This window comes from Aquila chrysaetos, chromosome 6, assembly GCF_900496995.4.
Source record: "Aquila chrysaetos chrysaetos chromosome 6, bAquChr1.4, whole genome shotgun sequence".
NCBI classification, from domain to species: domain Eukaryota; kingdom Metazoa; phylum Chordata; class Aves; order Accipitriformes; family Accipitridae; genus Aquila; species Aquila chrysaetos.
The window spans coordinates 30,992,807-31,012,411 of NC_044009.1; the positions used below are offsets into that span (position 1 = coordinate 30,992,807).

At 38.7% G+C, this 19,605-nt stretch overlaps 1 protein-coding gene across 2 annotated transcripts in view; it reads left to right on the forward strand.

Annotated features, from left to right (window-relative positions):
• TLK1 (tousled like kinase 1) overlaps positions 1–12,401 on the forward strand; it is a 72,314-nt gene extending 59,913 nt beyond the window's left edge. For both annotated transcript variants that reach the window (XM_030016741.1, XM_030016740.2), the window contains exons 14-21: positions 1,752–1,833; positions 2,109–2,200; positions 2,287–2,376; positions 3,134–3,303; positions 4,494–4,629; positions 7,134–7,245; positions 7,538–7,645; positions 10,646–12,401. In XM_030016741.1, coding sequence (XP_029872601.1) covers positions 1,752–1,833; positions 2,109–2,200; positions 2,287–2,376; positions 3,134–3,303; positions 4,494–4,629; positions 7,134–7,245; positions 7,538–7,645; positions 10,646–10,822 — 967 coding nt within the window. In that variant the 3' untranslated portion in view covers positions 10,823–12,401. The remainder of the gene's footprint in view (positions 1–1,751; positions 1,834–2,108; positions 2,201–2,286; positions 2,377–3,133; positions 3,304–4,493; positions 4,630–7,133; positions 7,246–7,537; positions 7,646–10,645) is intronic.
• Positions 12,402–19,605: the final 7,204 nt, after the last annotated feature.

Genomic DNA, 19,605 nt, shown 5'->3' on the forward strand with positions numbered 1-19,605 from the left:
TTTAAAGCTTTTTGTTCTGTACCATAAAATGTGTGTTCGTGTTTTTATGGGAGTTTAGGCTTGAGTATTTACCAAGTGGCCAAGCTGCAGGTTACACTCATAATATAGAAGACAGAAGCAATGGAGAAGTAATTTAGGTCTGTAGCCCCCGCTGTCTTTCCTTAACGCATCTTGGCAACTTGGCCATTTGATAAGGGAGAGGGTTCTGAAGCAAAGCAGCTGTTGGGTCCTGACTCAAATCCTGTTGGGTTTTCAGCTTCCAGCAAAGTTGAGCCCTCTTTCTTGTTCTAGCAACATTCCCCTCTACATTACTCTACCCATGTATGCCCTCCCCAGGCAAAGTAGGCAGCAAACTCACCTGTTTGGCATTCCAGCCTTGACAATGAAGAGTAGGAAATATTGCCCAGTTCAGAGGTGGGTAAACTTGTATGTCTGCATGTGTTATTTACAACTGCACTGGGATAACAGGACAAGTTGAGAGTGTGGGTTAGGGCTTCCCTGTCCGGGTTTACAGCCCATGTGATGCTGGGGCTACCTGCAAGGTGTAGGTTCTGAGCCATGGAGAGCCACACAGAGTAGCAAAAGCAGCAGTGGAGAGGGAAGGTGGTAAGGTTCACAAGATTGGCCCTACTAGAAGCATACGTGTAATTGAAGAACCAAGAAAATATAAATCTAAATTTGTTGACTGTGGTTTTAAAGAATTGGGCTACTGGTCACATGACATCAATCACCTAATGATGCTACCTCTAAATTTATTTCTTCTACACTAAGTGCATTACTTACTGTTTATGATGTTTTAAAAAATGTCTTTAGCATTGAAATATGTATTTTCATAGTGAGGAAAAGAAAAGTTTTATGTTTAAAAGGGGCACAGTAAGCAAGAATAAGAATCTTCCCTCAAATACTTAACTATGACCATACCTCCAAAACGATAGAGAACATGGAAGGATGGGATGACCTATTGGCAGACTAGCCCTAAACACTTCCTTAAAGTTTTATATGGCGTGTAATTGGCAGCTGGCCCTGGATTCATGAGTATAGTTGTCTCATCATTGCACTAGAAAAGTGGTAAGTATTCACCTCCCTTCCCCCTGGTTGGATGGAAGGATGTATTTTGTCTTCTGCACATTTCAGGAGAGAGTATGGTCCTTTTCTCTGTCCTGCAGCATCATTCGGTGTTTGGAAGGAGTGTTTTCTTCTTGCTTTTGATTGGAGTACAAGCAGATACTCAGTCCTTTGGTGTGTTTTCCCCATATTGCTGTTTGTTATTTGTTAACTTCTTATTGTTATATAAAACCCATTTTGTTAAAAAGAGGCAGGTATGTACAACAGGCCTGGTCATGTTTCATGTGAAATTGGAAGAATATCCTCGTCTGTTCCAGAAAGCTGAAGTTTGAGACTTCTGTAAAATTTGGCACAAACACGAGAGAGCCCTTGTATCGCCTGTTTAAATTTAATGGTGCTTGTCTTATCCTCACAAAAATAGAGACAAAAGTAAACAAAAATTTGCCAGAATTGACTGGTTTGACGATGGTGTTGTGATAGCATTTGTACACTAAATAGTCAAAAGGTACTGAAGTTGGCCATGTTGCATAGTTGTGCCATAAGGTTACACATGGCGTAATGTTGTTCAACATATTATATATTGCTAGTAAAAAAAAGCTCCATTTGAGAAGTAATAGTAAGAGATTTACATTTTAGACCCTATTTGTATGCCTCAAATAGAATTAATTTTTTTTTTTCTTTTTGAGATTTAAAGATCACCCCACGTTGAATGAACGGTATTTGTTACTCCATTTACTTGGCCGAGGTGGCTTCAGTGAAGTGTACAAGGTAGAGTGTGTTGGGTCTGCTAAATCTAATGTTTGAACCATGTATGTTTGTACATTTGATTTTCAGCAGGAGGGAGGGGGATCTAAATAAGCAGAAGGATTGTAATGTGGTATACTCTTTAAACACTGGTTGAGCAAACTTCGATTAACCCAGGGAGGGAGGTAGCATTACCGTAGACTTGTGAATTACATGCCATTTTTTTCCCTCTCTTTATTGGGTGTTATTTTTATCATCTTTGGTTATAACTTTCCCATATTTGTGGGTTTCTTTTTTAGGCTTTTGATCTTTATGAACAAAGATATGCTGCTGTGAAGATTCACCAGCTTAACAAAAGCTGGAGGGATGAAAAGAAAGAAAACTACCACAAGTAAATATTAATGACTTACGCTTCATATGTTAAATTGAATAGCATTTTATTGATTGTAGAAGGTTAATGTATCCATCTTCTTTTAGACATGCCTGCAGAGAGTATAGAATACACAAAGAACTGGATCACCCCCGGATAGTTAAACTGTATGACTACTTCTCCCTGGATACAGATACGTAAGTACATAAAATGATACATTTTCTAGAACTTGGCAAGAATTTTAGCGCTGTATATTAGATAAACAGAAATGAAGAGTATTTGAACAAAAATAATATGTTCTTGTTTTCAGCCCAAGCGTTTAGGGTTTCCTTAAGGGGGCTTGGAAACAAAACACACTAGTTGCAGAATTTTGTCTCAGCTAAATATTGCAGGCCTTCTACAAAGTGGTAAAAACGTGTTTTGCAACACCTGATTAACAAGCCCTACAGGATGTCCTGAGGGTGAAAGGGACATGCAGTGCTGTAATGTTTTTGGGCAAAGCAAGGGCTGCTGCAGGGTAGTTCCAAAAGGCTGCTGTAGCTTAGACAAGTTTTTCCAAGACTAAATGACATCAGTAGCATTATTAGCCTAAGCTTAACCCCTGGTCACTGGGCTGCACCTCTTTGATGAAATTGTGTCACATCTTAAGGCATAGTGAATATATTTTTCTGTTGAGAAACGTACCTACATAAATGAGGGTTTTTTTTTTTTAACTTAACCTCTTGTCAATATGGATGCATTTTCTCTTTTGGTGAATATGAATGTTGTGATTTATGTCAGTTTTCATAAGCTAGTAGTTATGCCATGTGTTCTATTAACAATTTCATTCATGTAGTTTAATATTCAGGCAGCCATTCTTAAACTTGCCAGTATCAAACTAGGTTGTCATTTCTCTGTTTCCGATTGTACAGTTTGATATGTTATTTAATTTTGTGTCTCTGAATTCTACCCTAGGTTTTGCACGGTGTTAGAATACTGTGAAGGCAATGACTTGGATTTCTATCTCAAGCAACATAAATTGATGTCAGAGAAGGAAGCTAGGTCCATTGTAATGCAAATAGTAAATGCACTACGGTATCTCAATGAGATCAAGCCCCCTATTATACACTATGATCTTAAACCAGGTAAATGAGGAATGTTATGATTGAAAATGTCTTTTTTTTTTTTTTTTTTTTTTAATCCTCTATTTTGTTTGTTATTCATGCCTGAAAATACCAAAATTATCTTCTGTATGTCACACTTATTGTAAACAACTGAAAACAGTGTGTGCTTTTCTTCCTAGTTTTATTGCCAAAATTATCTGTCTTTTCTTTGGGAAAATGTTTGTCATAACTTTTCTACTTTGTATTATTTTGGTTTGAATTTGTAGGAAAAAATCATATAGCACATAGATATGTACATTGGTATTTAGCAATATAAACAGATAAGATCTTTAGTTGGCTGAGCCCTGTCTGATCATTGTGGAATGCTGACGTGTAAATAATTTTTCCCTTATGTATTTCTTAGCCTGTAAAGGATTGAAATAGGTAATTAATCACTTTCAGCATCCCAGCATAAGCACTTCAAAACAGGACTTCAGAGTTTTCTTTACAATGAGTAATAAGCATTGTAATAAACGATGTATTCCGTCTTGATTCCATGGCCTTTGTTTTACCACCTTGCATGAATGATGCTTGTATTCTTCATGTATTTTAATCTGCTACACTTCCAAGCATGGGGTTTTGTAATGTAACTCTTAGTGCCAGCCTGTTTGCTTGCTGCTGTGTAACAAATTGTTCATATAGATTTCTCTCATATGGTATTGTACAGAATGTATTCTTAGTCTCATTAGTTTTTGTTCTCAGAGGAACTTTATCAAATAACTTTTATATCAAGAAATTATTGTACAGCTTAACACATGGAGTGAGATTCGTGGTACTGCAGCAATTTCTTGGCACAATTTTGTGGCATATGCAAGCCCCAAAACCTGTAGTGTAGGATTTGTTCTGGGCAGAAAAATATGAAACTTCATTGTAACTGGTATACTGCTACGTTTTAGTGTTTCCTCACTAGATTTTGGTGTTTCCTCGCTGTCCAGCCAGCTCCCAGCTGAGGGAGCCATTTCAGATGATGATGATAACCTAGAAAGTTCCTGAGACTGCACTCAGATGTGTCATAATCAAGTTACTCTAGACTTGAGGATATAAAGATGATGTAAAGGTGTCACTTACCCCTCATGAAGTTAGATGTTCCTGAAAATTGAGCCTGGTTTTGAAAATAAAGCATTCTGTTGGCTTTTTTGAGGTAATTTTTTTTTTTTTTTCCCCCTGGATAGGTAATATCCTTCTTGTAGATGGAACAGCATGTGGAGAAATAAAAATTACTGATTTTGGCCTGTCCAAAATAATGGATGATGATAGCTATGGTGTGGATGGAATGGATTTAACTTCACAGGGAGCAGGAACTTACTGGTAATGCCTGGTTTGATTTTGCTGTTTAGACTCTGGGTCATTGTTCAGATTTCATAAATGCTCTCTTATAAAGCCAATTTGGAGAGAGAGCTAGGATTAAAAATATTAACATGTATGACAAAGATTTTTGTGCAGTACTGTGAATGTTGATATTCCCAGATGTTAGAATGGTAACATAACAAGTAAGATAAGAGAATGTGTGTTGTTTGTTTTTTTAATATACAAAAAAATAAAAATGTGGAGATGATCACTATGATTTAGAAACATGGTTTCCCTGAAGAAGCAGGTGTTTAATCTTTGGCTGCAGGTGGTTGAAGACATTTGACAGAGCTATGATGATTAAGTGTGGGTGCTTAGTCCTTGGAAATCTTAGAGCAGGGATTACCAGCAGGTAATGTCCTTAGGACAAAAGAGTATTTACTCTTCCATCCTAAAGGTTAATGACAGCTCAGCAGCTGTGATTTGTTTTCTGTGTGCACTTGCATGCTTGTCCAAAAACCTGAAGTTGTAGAGCTGCCTACAGAACAGGAATGACAATAAGCATTTCATTGCTTACAGAAGAGCTGTTTCTAGATTTAGCTCTCTAAAGATGCAGCTTCTTCATGGCACTGTAGCTCCTTGAGCCTGGGTGCATGGTAGGTGTGTCAGGGTGGGTGGAATAGGAAGCCTGTACTGGCCAGGTTACTGCTTCTGAATTCATTTGCTCTTTCTCTCCTCATTCTGCTTGTAGCAAGATCAGAGTCAGGAGCTGAAACCTAACTCTAAACAGAGAAGCCAGTGTCGTTCCCATTTGCTCTGCAACTTTTCCCATATTTGGAAGTCGCACATAGTAAAGTTTTTGCTTTTTCCTTCAGATTTTTTAGAAAAGAAAACACACATACTCTTGCACAAATGCCAGTGCACACATGCTGTGAAAAGATGATTACTCAAGTTGAAGCATTCTAGCTTTTGCTACTCTTCTTAATGCTTTACCTGTTTAAACACCAATTTAAATATTTTATTGTAGGAATGTATGTCAAAAAATTTTGGCCTTTGGTTTAGTCTAAAATGCCACAGACGCTAGGCTGTAAACTAAGGGATCAGAAAAGGTCTTTGACTATTATAGGTTCATGATGAATCTCTGCATTTCTAATTCACGCTTTCTCTAAGCCCAAAATCTTCATTAAGGAGGGAAATCTTTTGAGTGAGTTTGAGGTGGGGGATGAGTCTGTTTAGAGCAGATTGCACAAACTGTGAGCAGCATAGTCCTGGAAGGGATTTCCTCAGTCACTGGGTCCAGTTACCTGCCTTTCGAGGCAGTTAGGTCACATAATCTCTTTTGTAAACTTACAGACGTTTGTATTAAATTTAGTTAGTATTTTGTCCCCAGTAATCTGATTTGAAGTGCGTTCTGTAACCTCAGTTCTCTGATCATTAGAAACCTAATCCTCTAATTTACAGACTGTGTTTATTTGTGGCCAGTTTATACTTGTTTGTTCCTGTGCCAACACTGTCCTCCCTGAAGTAGGTTGTTTCCCTTCCTAGTACTTGCTCCTTGGTGTTTTTATAGCCTTCAGTTTTTTCCCCTGAATTGTAGGCACTCCATTCTTCAGATCATTTTAGTAGCTTTCTTTGCACTTGCATCACTTTAAGCTCATTTTTCTTGATTGTTGTAATCGGAGTTGTACACAAGTATTCCAGAAGATATTTTGTGATACAGTGTGAAATTCGTATTTGTGTTGCATTCTTCTCATTTTTCTGCTTATTTCCATTTCTACAAATATTTCTTCAAAAATTTTTTTTAAGTCTTATATGCTATTGATGAAAGTGTCTGGTCTGTAGTTGCTCTAATAGTTTTGATGTCTTTTTCAATTTTAGATATTACAGTCAATAATACTTAACTGCCCCCATATTGATATGTTTGGGAGATTTTGTTTGTTTTTTAAAGGAGGTTCCATTTTACCAGTTCTCCTGTAATTCAGGAATGGCACAGGAACTTCCTAACTTTCAGTTCTTTAAGTATGGCTTCCTGCAGATTATAGGAATGGAAATACCAGTCATCTTTGTCTACCATACACCCCTCTGGTTAATGTCATTATTCTTACTAAAAACTTAGGTAAAGGGCCTTTAAGCCATATCTACACTATCTTTGATTCCTAACCAGGGCTTGCTGTAAAATGCCCTATATGGCTTTCATCTTTTCTTCCTCTGATAGATGGAGAAGGTTCATATTTAACCTAGGATCCCAATTAAAAAAAAAGTTACAATTAGTGAATTAGGTGAAGAATGTTAGTATTTGTGCTTGTATGAAATAGACCCTCTATTTGGCTGACTGACTAGACAAAAAACTAAAGTCAGTTTTGATGAGCGTGCAAGGTGTTGGAGTGCGGATCGTAAGGCAACTGTACAGTTGCCAAAAGATCACGCGATGTACATAAAGTGTTTGTATAATTTGATATTTGAACAAGTTCTAGTGATGCCATACATCTACTTGCAGACACTGAGATGCATGTTTTGTTTTCCAGGTACTTGCCTCCAGAGTGTTTTGTAGTTGGCAAAGAGCCACCAAAGATTTCTAATAAGGTTGATGTATGGTCAGTTGGAGTAATCTTTTTCCAATGCCTTTATGGTAGAAAGGTAAGGAAAATGTTGTTTGAAAATCTTAGAGTTTTAGTGTAAATGCCTGTTTCTAGTAGACTATGAATTATAGTCATAGAGAAGTGAATCTACATTGAGAATTACTTGTGTTACTTTTTGGCGGCGTGCATTGATACTGCAAGAAATGTAGAAAATCTTGACAGAAACTTTTTTATTTACGGAATGGTTAGCAGTTTGTATTAACACTGCAACAACTTACTATAGCATAAATATTTATGAAATCAAAGTAGTTGGATAACTCTCATGAAAAAAATCATGTGCTTATTTTCAGCCATTTGGCCACAATCAATCACAGCAAGATATCTTACAAGAAAATACAATATTAAAAGCCACAGAAGTTCAGTTCCCTGTCAAACCTGTTGTAAGCAATGAAGCCAAGGTAACTTTTCTTATGATCTCTGAGTAACAGTTAAAACATTCATCATAAAAGATTCAGCTGTAAAATTGCTGTTAACTTACGAATGCTGTGGGACATAGTAACTAAACGTGTAGGAAAACATAATGGAGAACTGGTATTTTGATGGCTTTATTTAAGCAAACTTACTCTGGGACTTCTCAAAATCATGTACTTCAAAGCAAGACTATATATATACACATTCCAGAAATTTGCAAGCAGTTTTAAAATAGGCTGCCTCAAATATTGTCTGCTTTGCTTTTTCCCAGAGGACCTTATGTGTCTCACTCAGGCTGTCTTGCTAGAAGTTCTTGTGAAATACTTCTGCTAACAGTAACAAGCTCTTTCTGAAAACAGTGAGTGTTATTCTCTGCAACCTTATTGGCTCGAAGAACTATTTGACTACCAAATACCTGGAGGATATGCCTGCTAACACTCTTCCGCTTGAAAGGTCATAGTATGTGTGTATTAACTCAAAGCTGAGTTTAGAAACATAAATTCTTAAGATTAAGAATCTATAAGATATGTTGATGCTGATTCAGGAAATAAGACTGCCAAAATAGTTGATCTGCCACAAAGGTGTGGATGGCAATGTTTCCTGTATTTAAAAATCTTATTTTGAAACCTCTGTAGTATCAAACTCATCTCCGCAGACTAGCTATTCAGAAACAGGTTAAGGTGGTTTCCCAAATGATTGCTGCTCTGAGCATCTGTAACACAGATCCAATTCTGTGAATATGGAAGAACATATTTTATATGTTACTTGTTTGTAAAACTGTCCTTATTTTTGAAAGATATATTCAAGGCCAGATGCAGTAGAGATATGCTCATTGAAAAAAATGCCAAGATAGTAGAATGCCTATTCAAGTTTCAGCAACTAATTAAACATACTTAGATTTGGGACACAAGCTGCAAAAAATTTAAGAATGTTAAGATTTAGCTTCTAAAGATTAAAAGGAAAGGAAACCTATTTCTAGAGGCTGTAACTTCCCAAGAAAATAAGTCTTTTGGGTATATAAACCTGCTGTTATAATTTGTGGTATATATCCATTGGTTAGGCTTTCTAAAAGTAGTGTTAGTGAGCAAGTTGCAGTTAAGGTTATGAAAATTTGATTGAAGAGTTGTAGTTTGTCCTGGTTTTTTTGTTTAGTTGAGTTTTTTGTTTGCTGGTTTTGTTTTTTCACCTCCATTTGGAAAAATTGTGTCCTTTGAATGCAGTTCACAAGTACACATCATATAACTGATAACATTACATATTAACAGTTTATATCCCTGTCTTTTAACTTTGCATTTCTTTGTCATTAGTAGTTTTTATATAGAGGATGTTGGGAAAGAGTAGACAGTTCAGCATGGAGAATTGGCAACTTATTTTACATTCTCTGTGTATTTCATGTTCTGTTTGTTTGTTTGAAAGACTAAAAAAAACTTTCAGTGTTCTCCACTCTTATTAACATTGTCACGATAGCTGGGAGAGGGAGAAATTATTCTCTGGTGGAAATGCTATAAAACAATTTCAGACTGACTTGTAAATTCAGACCATTTATGATGACTGTGTAGAATCCAAATTGTCTTTCAGATTTATAGGCCTGGCAGTTGGAAGAGAACAGCTTGTAAACTGAAATTCTGATTTGGAAAACACAGAGATGAAATAAATATGGAACCTGAAATGACATTGTTAGTTAGTTTTCAGACTGTAACTGTCCTTTGATCCTCCTCACTTTTTCCTATTATGTGTAATGTTCTCCTTTGCATCGCAGTAGTGTGTCTACAGTACCACAGAAGCATGAAGTATTTTACAAACATTTTATACACAAACTGTTACTCTGAGGATCTTGCAAACAACTCCTAACAATTCATTTGTTATGAAGGATTTATTGTGAAGAATTTGATTAAAATCCATAATGTCCAAGAACACATGAATATATATTAACAGATGTGCATGATTTTTATTTTGTACCTTGTTCGTGCTGGTTATGTAATTGATAGAAGTAAATTCTAGCAGGATTCTCTGGAACTTGTATCATAGATTTTCTCCTTTAATCTCCAGTTTTTAATTGGAGCAAAGAACAAACAGCTGAACAGATTTATCAAAGATATGTAATTCTTTTAAATTAAGTTCTAAATTAAGTAATGATGTGCTAATCAGTTCTGTAGCAATAATAAGGATTTTCTATCATTAAATGTTGAAGCTGAAGCTCTCAGGAGACCAAATGTTCTGTGTATGCTAGACATAAGACTTGACAGAAACTTTCAGCACAAAATGATTGGCATGCATTGTATGGATTTAAACATAGTGTCTCAAGAACAGTCCTGAAGCTAGCTACAGAATTTTTCAATTGAGTAGGTATTTTTAAGCAGATGGGATTGAGTTTTTTCTGGGAAAGGAGTTCCAGCTAGTAGTGGTTTCTTAGATAGTCTGTTAGTTATTTAATGCCTATTGAACTTGGCAACCACCATTGTCAAATTTCATGTTTTGCTCTATTCTGTCATGGCACATGTGGTAATGCCTGCTTTCAAAGGTCAACTAAAGCGTTGAAATTCTGCCCCTGCATCTTCTATCTACTCTTCATCTACCACACAGCTGAATGGTTTTAGAAGCTCCGTGGAACTCCGTTCTACTCTTTCAATCCTCTGACATTTGCTTCTGGTTTTTACTAAGCCGTTCATAGATAACACATGCAGAAGTCTAACTGTGTGAGATGCTAATGTTTGACTTGTAAATACAGTTCCTAAACATGGAAATACATATTTAAAGTGTGATTATCTGAAGTCAATTAATTTGCTGATTTTTGTTTTTTTTCCTGCTGTGATGTTACATTTTTTCATTGGAGTCAGTAGTAAAATTTTACCCTGTCATTTGAATTGAATTACATAAGAACAAGAATTTGTTTAGAAACTAGTTTATCCAGGAGGACATGCATATTTGCTTGTAAGCAGACATAATTATTTGGAATGATATTGTAACTTTTTACATTTCTTTCCTAGGCCTTTATCAGACGCTGTTTAGCATACCGAAAAGAGGATAGATTTGATGTCCACCAGCTGGCTAATGATCCTTATCTTCTCCCTCATATGAGGAGATCAAATTCTTCAGGAAACTTGCATATGACTGGGCTAGCAGCATCCCCTACACCACCTACTTCAAGCATTATTTCGTACTGAAATTTCTCCAACCGAGGAATGGCATGATACCTTTGTGTAGTTTCCAGATGCAGACTTGAGCTTGAAAGCATTTGAGTGTTTTTACACAGGACAAGTTTGATAACTGTGTTTTCAGACTGAAGTCCTCCTACATAGTGTCATTTGTATGATTGGAATGGATCATGGACTGTGAATAAATGTACCCTTCTGAGAAATACCTTTAAACATTGAAGGATGACACTGCCTGTTACGCACTAACAGGTATACTGTGTTTAAGACTGAAGAAAACGTTTTTAGTTTTTTCTGGGGAACATTGTAAATAATCTTTTTAATACTTAAAGTACATTTGGTTGATACTGGAAAGTTCTAACACGAAGGGTAGTTTTTCATTATTTAAATAAAAAAGGGTAGTGAGCAAATTCGAAAACACAGGAAAAATTCCGTGCCTGGCTATAAACTAAATTAACTGCCATCTTTCCAAGACATTGATCTTTCGAAACCAAAGTAAGGAGTGTGAGACGGTCAAAGATATGTTCTGTATCAGATTCCTCAGATAAAACTGTAGTATTTTATTTGGCAACTCAGGCTTGTACCTCCAAAAATGCGGTGGCGTTTCACTGAATTTTGATTGGAAGAGTGATATGGAATTCCTAGTACTTATTTCTCAAATAGATTGCTAATTTTGAAATCGGCTCAATTTTCTAAAAATACTATACTTGCTGTGGTATTGAAACTTGTGAAACTTTCCAGGCTTCTGATAAAAGCAAGCAACAGTATGAAACCAAATGCAAACAGGTCATGTATAATGTTCTATGCAGGAATAATGATAAATTCCCTTCTAGCTCTATTGTAAATTGTTGTACAGATGTCACATTTTCAGTTAAATTTCAGCAACTTATTCCTGTACAAATGTTTAAAGTATGGCTTTTTCTAATTGGATATTGTATTTTTTTTAAGTCTCCCTCAAGGCGCTTTTAATTGCTGCTAAATGACGTTGCTTTTAATTTTGCGAAAGAATCAAATGACCTCCTTAAGGTGCAAGTCAACTGTACGTTATAGAGAGATTAAGAGTAGGTAATTCATTAACAATCAAGGCATGTAAAACAGATCTGTGTTGGCAGTATACAGTACAGTTCTTTAAGTCAGTTTATTGCGTTCTCAACCTGGAGAGCGCATTGATACTAGATGTAGAAGTTGCTCATGGTTATTCTCTATTTCTGGAAGTTCCTATCAACACGGAAATGTTTCTTGTGGCTTGTACAGATACTTTAAAATGTGAAACATTTTCTAACTGCCTTGTATGGTAGAAACTTATTTTTCAGAACAGTGTATCTCTCTCCCATTCACCATTCTTTTTACTATCCCATTCTTGATGCTGAATACCTATATGTAATTTTGTCCATGTTGCAGAAAAAGGAGGCTGTATTACCACAGGTTTTCATTTAGTATTGTACAGTTAAACTGTTGCTCTTGTTTCTGATGTTGCAAGCCATTTTGTTTTCATTGTATATAAAGAAACATTAACTGTCTCTTTAAGATGCTGCTGAAATTGTAGAGAATGTAGCCAAAACAGTAATAAACAATGACAGTTGAAATTTCAGGGTTTTCTTTGTGTGTTTTTGCATTTCAACGAAGGGCAAATCAGCTAACCATATCACTGAGCTACACTTAGCTATTTAAAGCAAATTCTCTTTAATTACAAACAAAAGGCCAATAATAGAATAATTAATTTAAGTAACATTGGAGGTGAAAGGGGAGGTTTCCATGAAACTTAAAACATCTGTCGTAATGAAGTTACCAAAACATCATTTCACTGAATAGACCTCACAGAAACAACTTTTAAGTATTTCAGTGGGTCCTTCTAGAATTCTTTAACAGTGGAATAAAATTAGCTCATAGAATAAAATTAGACTTAAATAGTGACTCTTTCTGCCTTATATTACACCAGAGTACTAGGACTGCATCCTTTTCACCCTCTACAGCATGAGACTGAGTGCAGGGTTCAAGGAGAGTGTGCCATAGCTGTAGGCTCACATTTCATTCCTCCTTATTGTGCATGTGTCAATATTGGAAGTTAAATCGAAGAATGTTTTCCCTGAGGAAAAGATGTAGGATTGTGTTAACTGTATTTTTATTTATCTTCAATGTATTATGGTTACCCCTAGTAAAGGGAAGTTTGGCAATATATCAGAGAACTACTTAAGTAACTGGAAATTTTACAGCTACCTAAAAATAAGAGGTTTTATGCATTGCACTAATTATATACAGACTTGTTTTTCCTGTTGTTAGCATCTGGGAATAGGCTGTTGTGGCTGAATACATGGTATTTACTCTAGCTATACAAATACACATTTCTGAAACCTAAACAGTCACTTTAAACAAGGTTTCGTATAGAAATATGTGAAAGAAAAGGAGAGTCACCATCTCATCTTTTAAATCGAAGTTGCGAGGTTTTCACCTCCAATACACACAGTTGTGGTTTTGTGTTAGCATCTTATGGTACTATTAATAAAAGCTTTGTATCCCCATGTGGAGTCATTCTGCAGTCACAAGAAGACATCTGAGTTGCTGTGTTCAGTGCCTGGTATTCAGCAATTTGTGCTTGGGATAGAAGTACCCTTGAGGTTGAGTCTAGAAGCCGGAATTACTGCTGCTCGTGGAGGAATGCTGATCCACTCCTAGGTAATTCATGCATCGGTTGTTCAGTTTGTATTTCATGCACATTTTACTAATTTCATCACATGTCATCCATCACTAGGTTTCCTAAGCTCTCTTCTGATTTAGCAGCGGGTAGACAAAAGGAATGAGGTTAAATTTCATCAGGCAGTTTTTAATGAACCTTGGAAATAAAAGGCTTCCTTTACCTTAAATTCATAAATACTTTAAAATATATGCATTTACTGGAAGATGCTAAAATACTACATTGTATAATTTTAAAAAACTGCGTACAAAGCAGGTCACTGTAAGAAGTTCTGCACTTTTAACTATGACTGTAGTGCTACAGGTCGTTGCAGTCAATGTTAACAATGGTTGGCTTGTTTCTGGAAAACAGCCATGTTTTGGCACTATTTTTTTTACTTACATTTGCACTGAAGTTGTTCAGATTTCAGTGAGGAACATTATTCACCCTTAACTTGGTCTACGCTAGTTGATAGATACTGTTTTCATGGAGGCTAGTTAATACTTTAATTTTCTAAAAAGTGCTTTTAACACTCGCAAGAAGACTGGAAGGGCATCGCATTGCTGGCCAGCTGCCCAAGTGCTATTGACCGCACACACTACGGCTATGAGCAAACCACTGCATAATTAGAGAGGCTTTCAAAAGCCCACAAAGCCGCGCGCCCTCTCGGTATGCAAGTCACGGGCGCGCGAGGTGCCGAGCCGCTGCCGAGGGGTGCTCTGCACCGCTGGGACCCCGCGTGGGACCCTGGGGCTGCCGATGACAGCCTAAGCAGGTGACTGGCTAAGGTGTGTTTTAAAATAAGCAAGCCCTGGAAAGGAAAACATGCCCTGGAATTGGAAGCATCCCAGGTGCTCCTGCTCCAGCTTCAACGTCATCCTGAACATGAGGAAACCACAGGTCTGAGGCAGGGCCACCAGCGGGGCCAGGCCTGTCTTCCCCATCCCACAGCTCTCCCGGCCGGGCCGGACATGGCACATCCAGTTTGGGGAGTGGACGCAGGTCCCCAGCAGTGCTGCTGCTCCAGTCTTGCTCCGGATTTCAGCTCTGCTGGGGCTGAAGCTGCTCGTCGGGGCACGGAGGAGCTGCGGCAGCTGAGGGGCCCCAGCTGGGCAGCTGGTGGCAGCCACCCCCTCCTCACCCGCCACCATGTTTTCTACAGAGGGCTGGAACAGTGAGGGACGCTGCTGGGTGGAAGGGGGCCACCAGGAAAGGTGAGAGGTGTCTCTGCAACAAACCTCTTCAAAGAGCCCCCGGGACTTGCTGGTCTTCTCCAGAAGTGGAACATTGCATTGGGAAGGCGGACTGGGGACCCCAGCCCGGTGGGGGGGGCCTGGGCAGGGACAGCCTCAAAATTTGGAGGCAGAGTGGTAAGAGAGTCTCTCGATTTCAGTGTCTAAAACACTTCAGTCTCACAATTGCTGTTTTGTTTTGTTCTAATTTTTTTTCTACATATCAACTGCTGTCAGAGGGAGGACCCTGGTTTTGCAGGTGAGGGGCGCCTGGCAGCACAGACTGACACTGTTTCACCATTGTGGTCTCAGACTCTGTCTGCTGCCACATCACCGGGACCAGGACGCTGTCACTTGACAGTCCCAGCATGATCCTGCTGTGGGCTTCAGGGTGTAAACACCTCTCTTGAGGCCCGGAGGGTACCTGGCTCCAGGCAGCCATGGATTGTAGAGTTGAGGATTGTGTTGTGTTTGGAAGAAAGGTAAGACTGCAAATGTTTTCAGAGAGATAATGAATAATCCAGCAATTTCATGTCTCTGTGACCACAGATAGATTGATTAAAGGAGTCTAATAAGATAAACAGAACTCTCCCGAGTCACCAGCTTGGCATTACCTGCCACCTGAGGCCAATGTGTTTCCAGGTGCTCTTTCCACAAACAAAATAGGTTTTACTTGGTCCTCAATGCTTACTAGGCAAGGGTCCCTGAAAAACTCTCTAGTCTCTTCCAGTACCCAAGTTTGGCTCAAGTTTACTTATATCCTGACAAATCTGTCCACCTTACTCTTAAAGATACCCATCAGTGGAGCCTGCATTACTTATCCAAGCAATCTACTCCAGGTTTTCCTAGCATCATGTCTTTCTTGCTGCTTATAAACCTAATATTTCCAGTCCTATGCATTGTGGCATGAAGAACAGTTCCCTGACATGTGTAGTACATGAACCTTGTTTTCTCTGCAGCCTCCATGTATTTAATTTTGAACTTCATGCATGCTTCTTGAGTATCCTTTGGAGTTAAGATTATTATCCTCTGAACAAGTGAGGTTCTTACATTATTTATTTCAGATATTCAACTCCTAACAGAATGTTAGGAAAACTCTTGCTGTTGAAGAAATTAATTTGCTGTTGAAGAAATTAATTTTTTCTATTTTGCTCTAAGTAATTGAGTCAGTAAAATTCTGGGCATAAATCAAGGGAAAATGCTTTCCCTAGAAATCTCGTTTTGTATCTAGTGTCTCTAGAGCTAATCAGGTATCATTAAGAAATTACATGATGTTTGAATTTCAGAATCCTCTTGTGCAAATCTGTGAGTATCTTCTTCTGTGCATCATTAAAACACGCACAGGGACTTTCTGTTTAAAAAGCGATGGAGAGCAAAACCACATTTGCTATGTCCTCAGAGGATGTGCTGCCATCAGACCAGCAGGTCAGCTAGCAAAAAGTAAGGTGTTTTCTTGCTCTTGTGTGGAAGCTGTGCCATGGTATTCAGCAGAGCACAACTCTGCAGCCGAGCGAAACAAGTGTTTCCCAGGAAGACAATGCCATGGCCTCAGCCCTGAGCCCAGTACTGTTTCTGTAGTTTGGCAGTTGTGCTTTCAGTGTAAGAAACGTAAGCAGTCCCTGGGCATCACCCTTGTGTGGTGGTCTGGGGTTGTGGCTTCCTGTTATTTTTAGTATTGATGCACATGGGGATTGCGTAATTACCCCCTTCACCAAGACTGGAAGGAGAGTCCTTAAGCAGAGTCATTGACTTCAGTAAGGTCTGGAAGCAGCTATAGCTCAAAGAGGCATAAGCACAATCCAGTGCTTCAGTGCTTAGAAGTGCCTGTCAGTACCCTGCTGAATCAATAGCCTAGTTTATTTTTGATGTTGAAATTCTGAAATATTTATAGTTCAGAAGGAAAAGAATTTTTATGCACTTTCAAAACAGCTTCTTCTAAATATTGTTCACTAACAGAGAACTATGGTAGTTCAAAAAATCAATCATATGCAGCTTTATGAAAGGCACTATATTATGTTAAATACATTGGCTGTATGTACAAGCATAGGGTTTATTTTTTTATTATTCTAGTTGAAGGGATAAAAGTGCCACACACATCTACAGGTCCATGGCTTGTATATAATATATGCAAAGATGATATTTCAGATTGTAGTACTCCTAGGTAGGATCTGGCAATATGTGTCTCCTATTGCCCAAATACCTTTTAACCTAGATGTATGTATTTTCTGCACACCTTTCACTGCAGTGGAATAACTGGAACTGGGGCTTGTAGAGAAGGAGACCTCGTGATGCTTAAATATGCATCTTCCTGCCCTCAGGCATTGGTCTTGCAACTTCTAGGACAGGTGGGCTGGTGCTGTGACCAGGAGTGCTCCAGTATGTCACCATGCAGCCATAGTCCATGACATGCAATGGTTAGCAATTGGATGGATAGCAAAGAATCCTGTAAGAATCAGTGTAATAGTGGGGTGATGTGTGCAGGGCCTTGCAAAATACTACTTGAATACACAGGGTTGTATTTTGCAGCATGAGCTCTTTCCTAGGCATATCCCACTAATGCTTCCAGAAAAGAGTTCTCAGTGGTGTGAATGCAAGACAAAGACAGGAGAGATGGTTTCTTGTGTCTTAACCTGTTGGGACATGCTCATGACTTTAGCAGGCCTGGCAGGAAAGCTGGAAAAGGGAACTGACTCCTTGTTAGCACTGGTGAGAGCTCTGCAGGACAGAGCACCAAGAACTGCGCTGCTTTGTGCATGTGTGAGCAGATCCAGTGGATCTTTGCTTGCCTTTGTTGGTAGAACAGCAGCTTCCACTAAAACCAACGGGACTAGCAAGGACTTAAAGGATTCAAAGAAGTGTAACATGTTCCCCCATGTTCCCAGTTTTCTAGCTTCTACCTCATCTGCCCTTGGGCTGAGCATGACAGAGGAACAGGACCTGCCAAATGGTCGCATACATGGGGCTGACTTAGCAAGAAAGCGCAGCTTCTTTCATTCTCCTATGTTTGTCCCTCTAAACAGCCACATGAAGAGTTATTGCACAGCTTTGTACACTTGCATAATGGAAAACTTTCTTCATGACAAAAATAATCACCCTAACTAGTGCACAAATGGTTCTTTTCAGGCTTGCAGCTGTGGCTCAATGGCAGCTGGCAGAGCTCTCATCACTGATTTGAGCACTGGAATACCTTCCCTGCATGCCCTTCTATTGCAAAGCCAGGTAAGTAACATGTTAGTTGGCAAACTATACATGAGCACTTGCCCATAGTGAATTTGGAGCATTTTATTCCATTGGTTAAATGTCAGTTCACCTACATTTATATGATACCACGAAATCCTCATGTTGCTTGTAGGGTTACGTAAGGATGTATCAGATGCTGAGCCTGATCTCATAAATTGTCGTCTTAGAGCTGTCAGATGTCAGGACAGTTTTATTACTGAGCCCAAACACATTCTAATCTAACAAATTAGCATATCATAAAGGTTATTGTCCTATTACCCAATTAACAAAACCCATACAGATAAAAGAGAAGAATTACTCCTCTCCCATCCTTTTTCATCTGTCAGGATTCCTGTGTTTTTAATGAACCTCACCCTTTTCCACTTATATTAATACCTTCATATATTGGCAAAACGTAAACCTTAATGTATAGATAGAATGTTAAACAAAACATGGTCCTAATGGTGAAAACCGTAAAGAGTGGGATTTTTTTCTCCTTATCTCAGAGACCACTGAGAGGAATTCAGCTGTATTACATTGAGATAGCTTTTCTATTTTGGGGCATGCTTTGATGTGCTCAGGCAGCAATGTGAAGGCCTCTTTTTTTTATCCAGTGAGTAAGGTCATGTTTTTCTCCTTTCAGGTTTTGGAAAGGATTAGTTAGGTTGCAAAGGATTTTGCTAGTTTTGTGCTAAGGAGCAACACAGACAGGGCACAGAGATCATGGAGGAAAGACAATATGAGCCGTTCCTATTTGAAATTGGGGGAAAGCAAGCAGGAGTCAGCTAGGCAAGGCTCCAGGTGGATGGTGTGACTGAAATGACACTTCAGCTGTGCTTACTTAGATAACTTCGTGTATGTCCAGAACACTTGCAGTCTCAGCCACTATGCCCTGGGTGGATATAAGGTGAATTGCTGTAACAGCTAGTGGCGAAGTTTTACGTTGTGTTTCATATTTATATATACAGAAAGCAATCCCAGGGCACAAGGGGAAAAGTAGTGGTGCCTGAACCATCACAACTTTATAAGTAGCACTTTGTGGCTCATAAATTGGCCTCGGCCCAAAATCAAGAAGGTACATCGAAACTCGCTTGCCACAGGAGATCTGCATCAGACATACTTGCCAGCAGCCCAGGGTAGAAGGAAGCACACGGTTTCCCAGCGCCCACTAGATGGCAAAGCCAGGTGCTGTATTCAGACTGCTAAACATCTACTTTACCTGTCTGCAGCTGGCGTGACACAGAGCTTGGGGATGCCAATATCAGAGCAGCGGATGCTGTGACAGAGCGGTCAGGACTGCTCATCCCTCTGGGATATTGGACCAGGGCTTCTCTGCCTCCTGCAGTCAGAGGATTTAAGTACTAACAACACTAATTTTCCTAGAAATTGGCATGGGATATCAGTATTTGCTAGCATTCAGCTGTACTTGGCTAGCTATTGATTCAACAAATACTAAGAGAAAACCGTTTCTCTTATAGCTTATGTAAAGCAGGGAGGAATAGCTTGTAACAAAGGGTAGAGGAAAACTTACCGGTTTATACAGTCCATCTGACTTGGAGCAAGAGTCTTGAAATAAGAATCAAAGCTTCTGGAGTGAAGCTTGACTTCTGTTTGGAGTTCATGGCAGTATTGAGTTGTAGTGTTTGGGAAAAGGATCTGCAAAAGAACTTAAC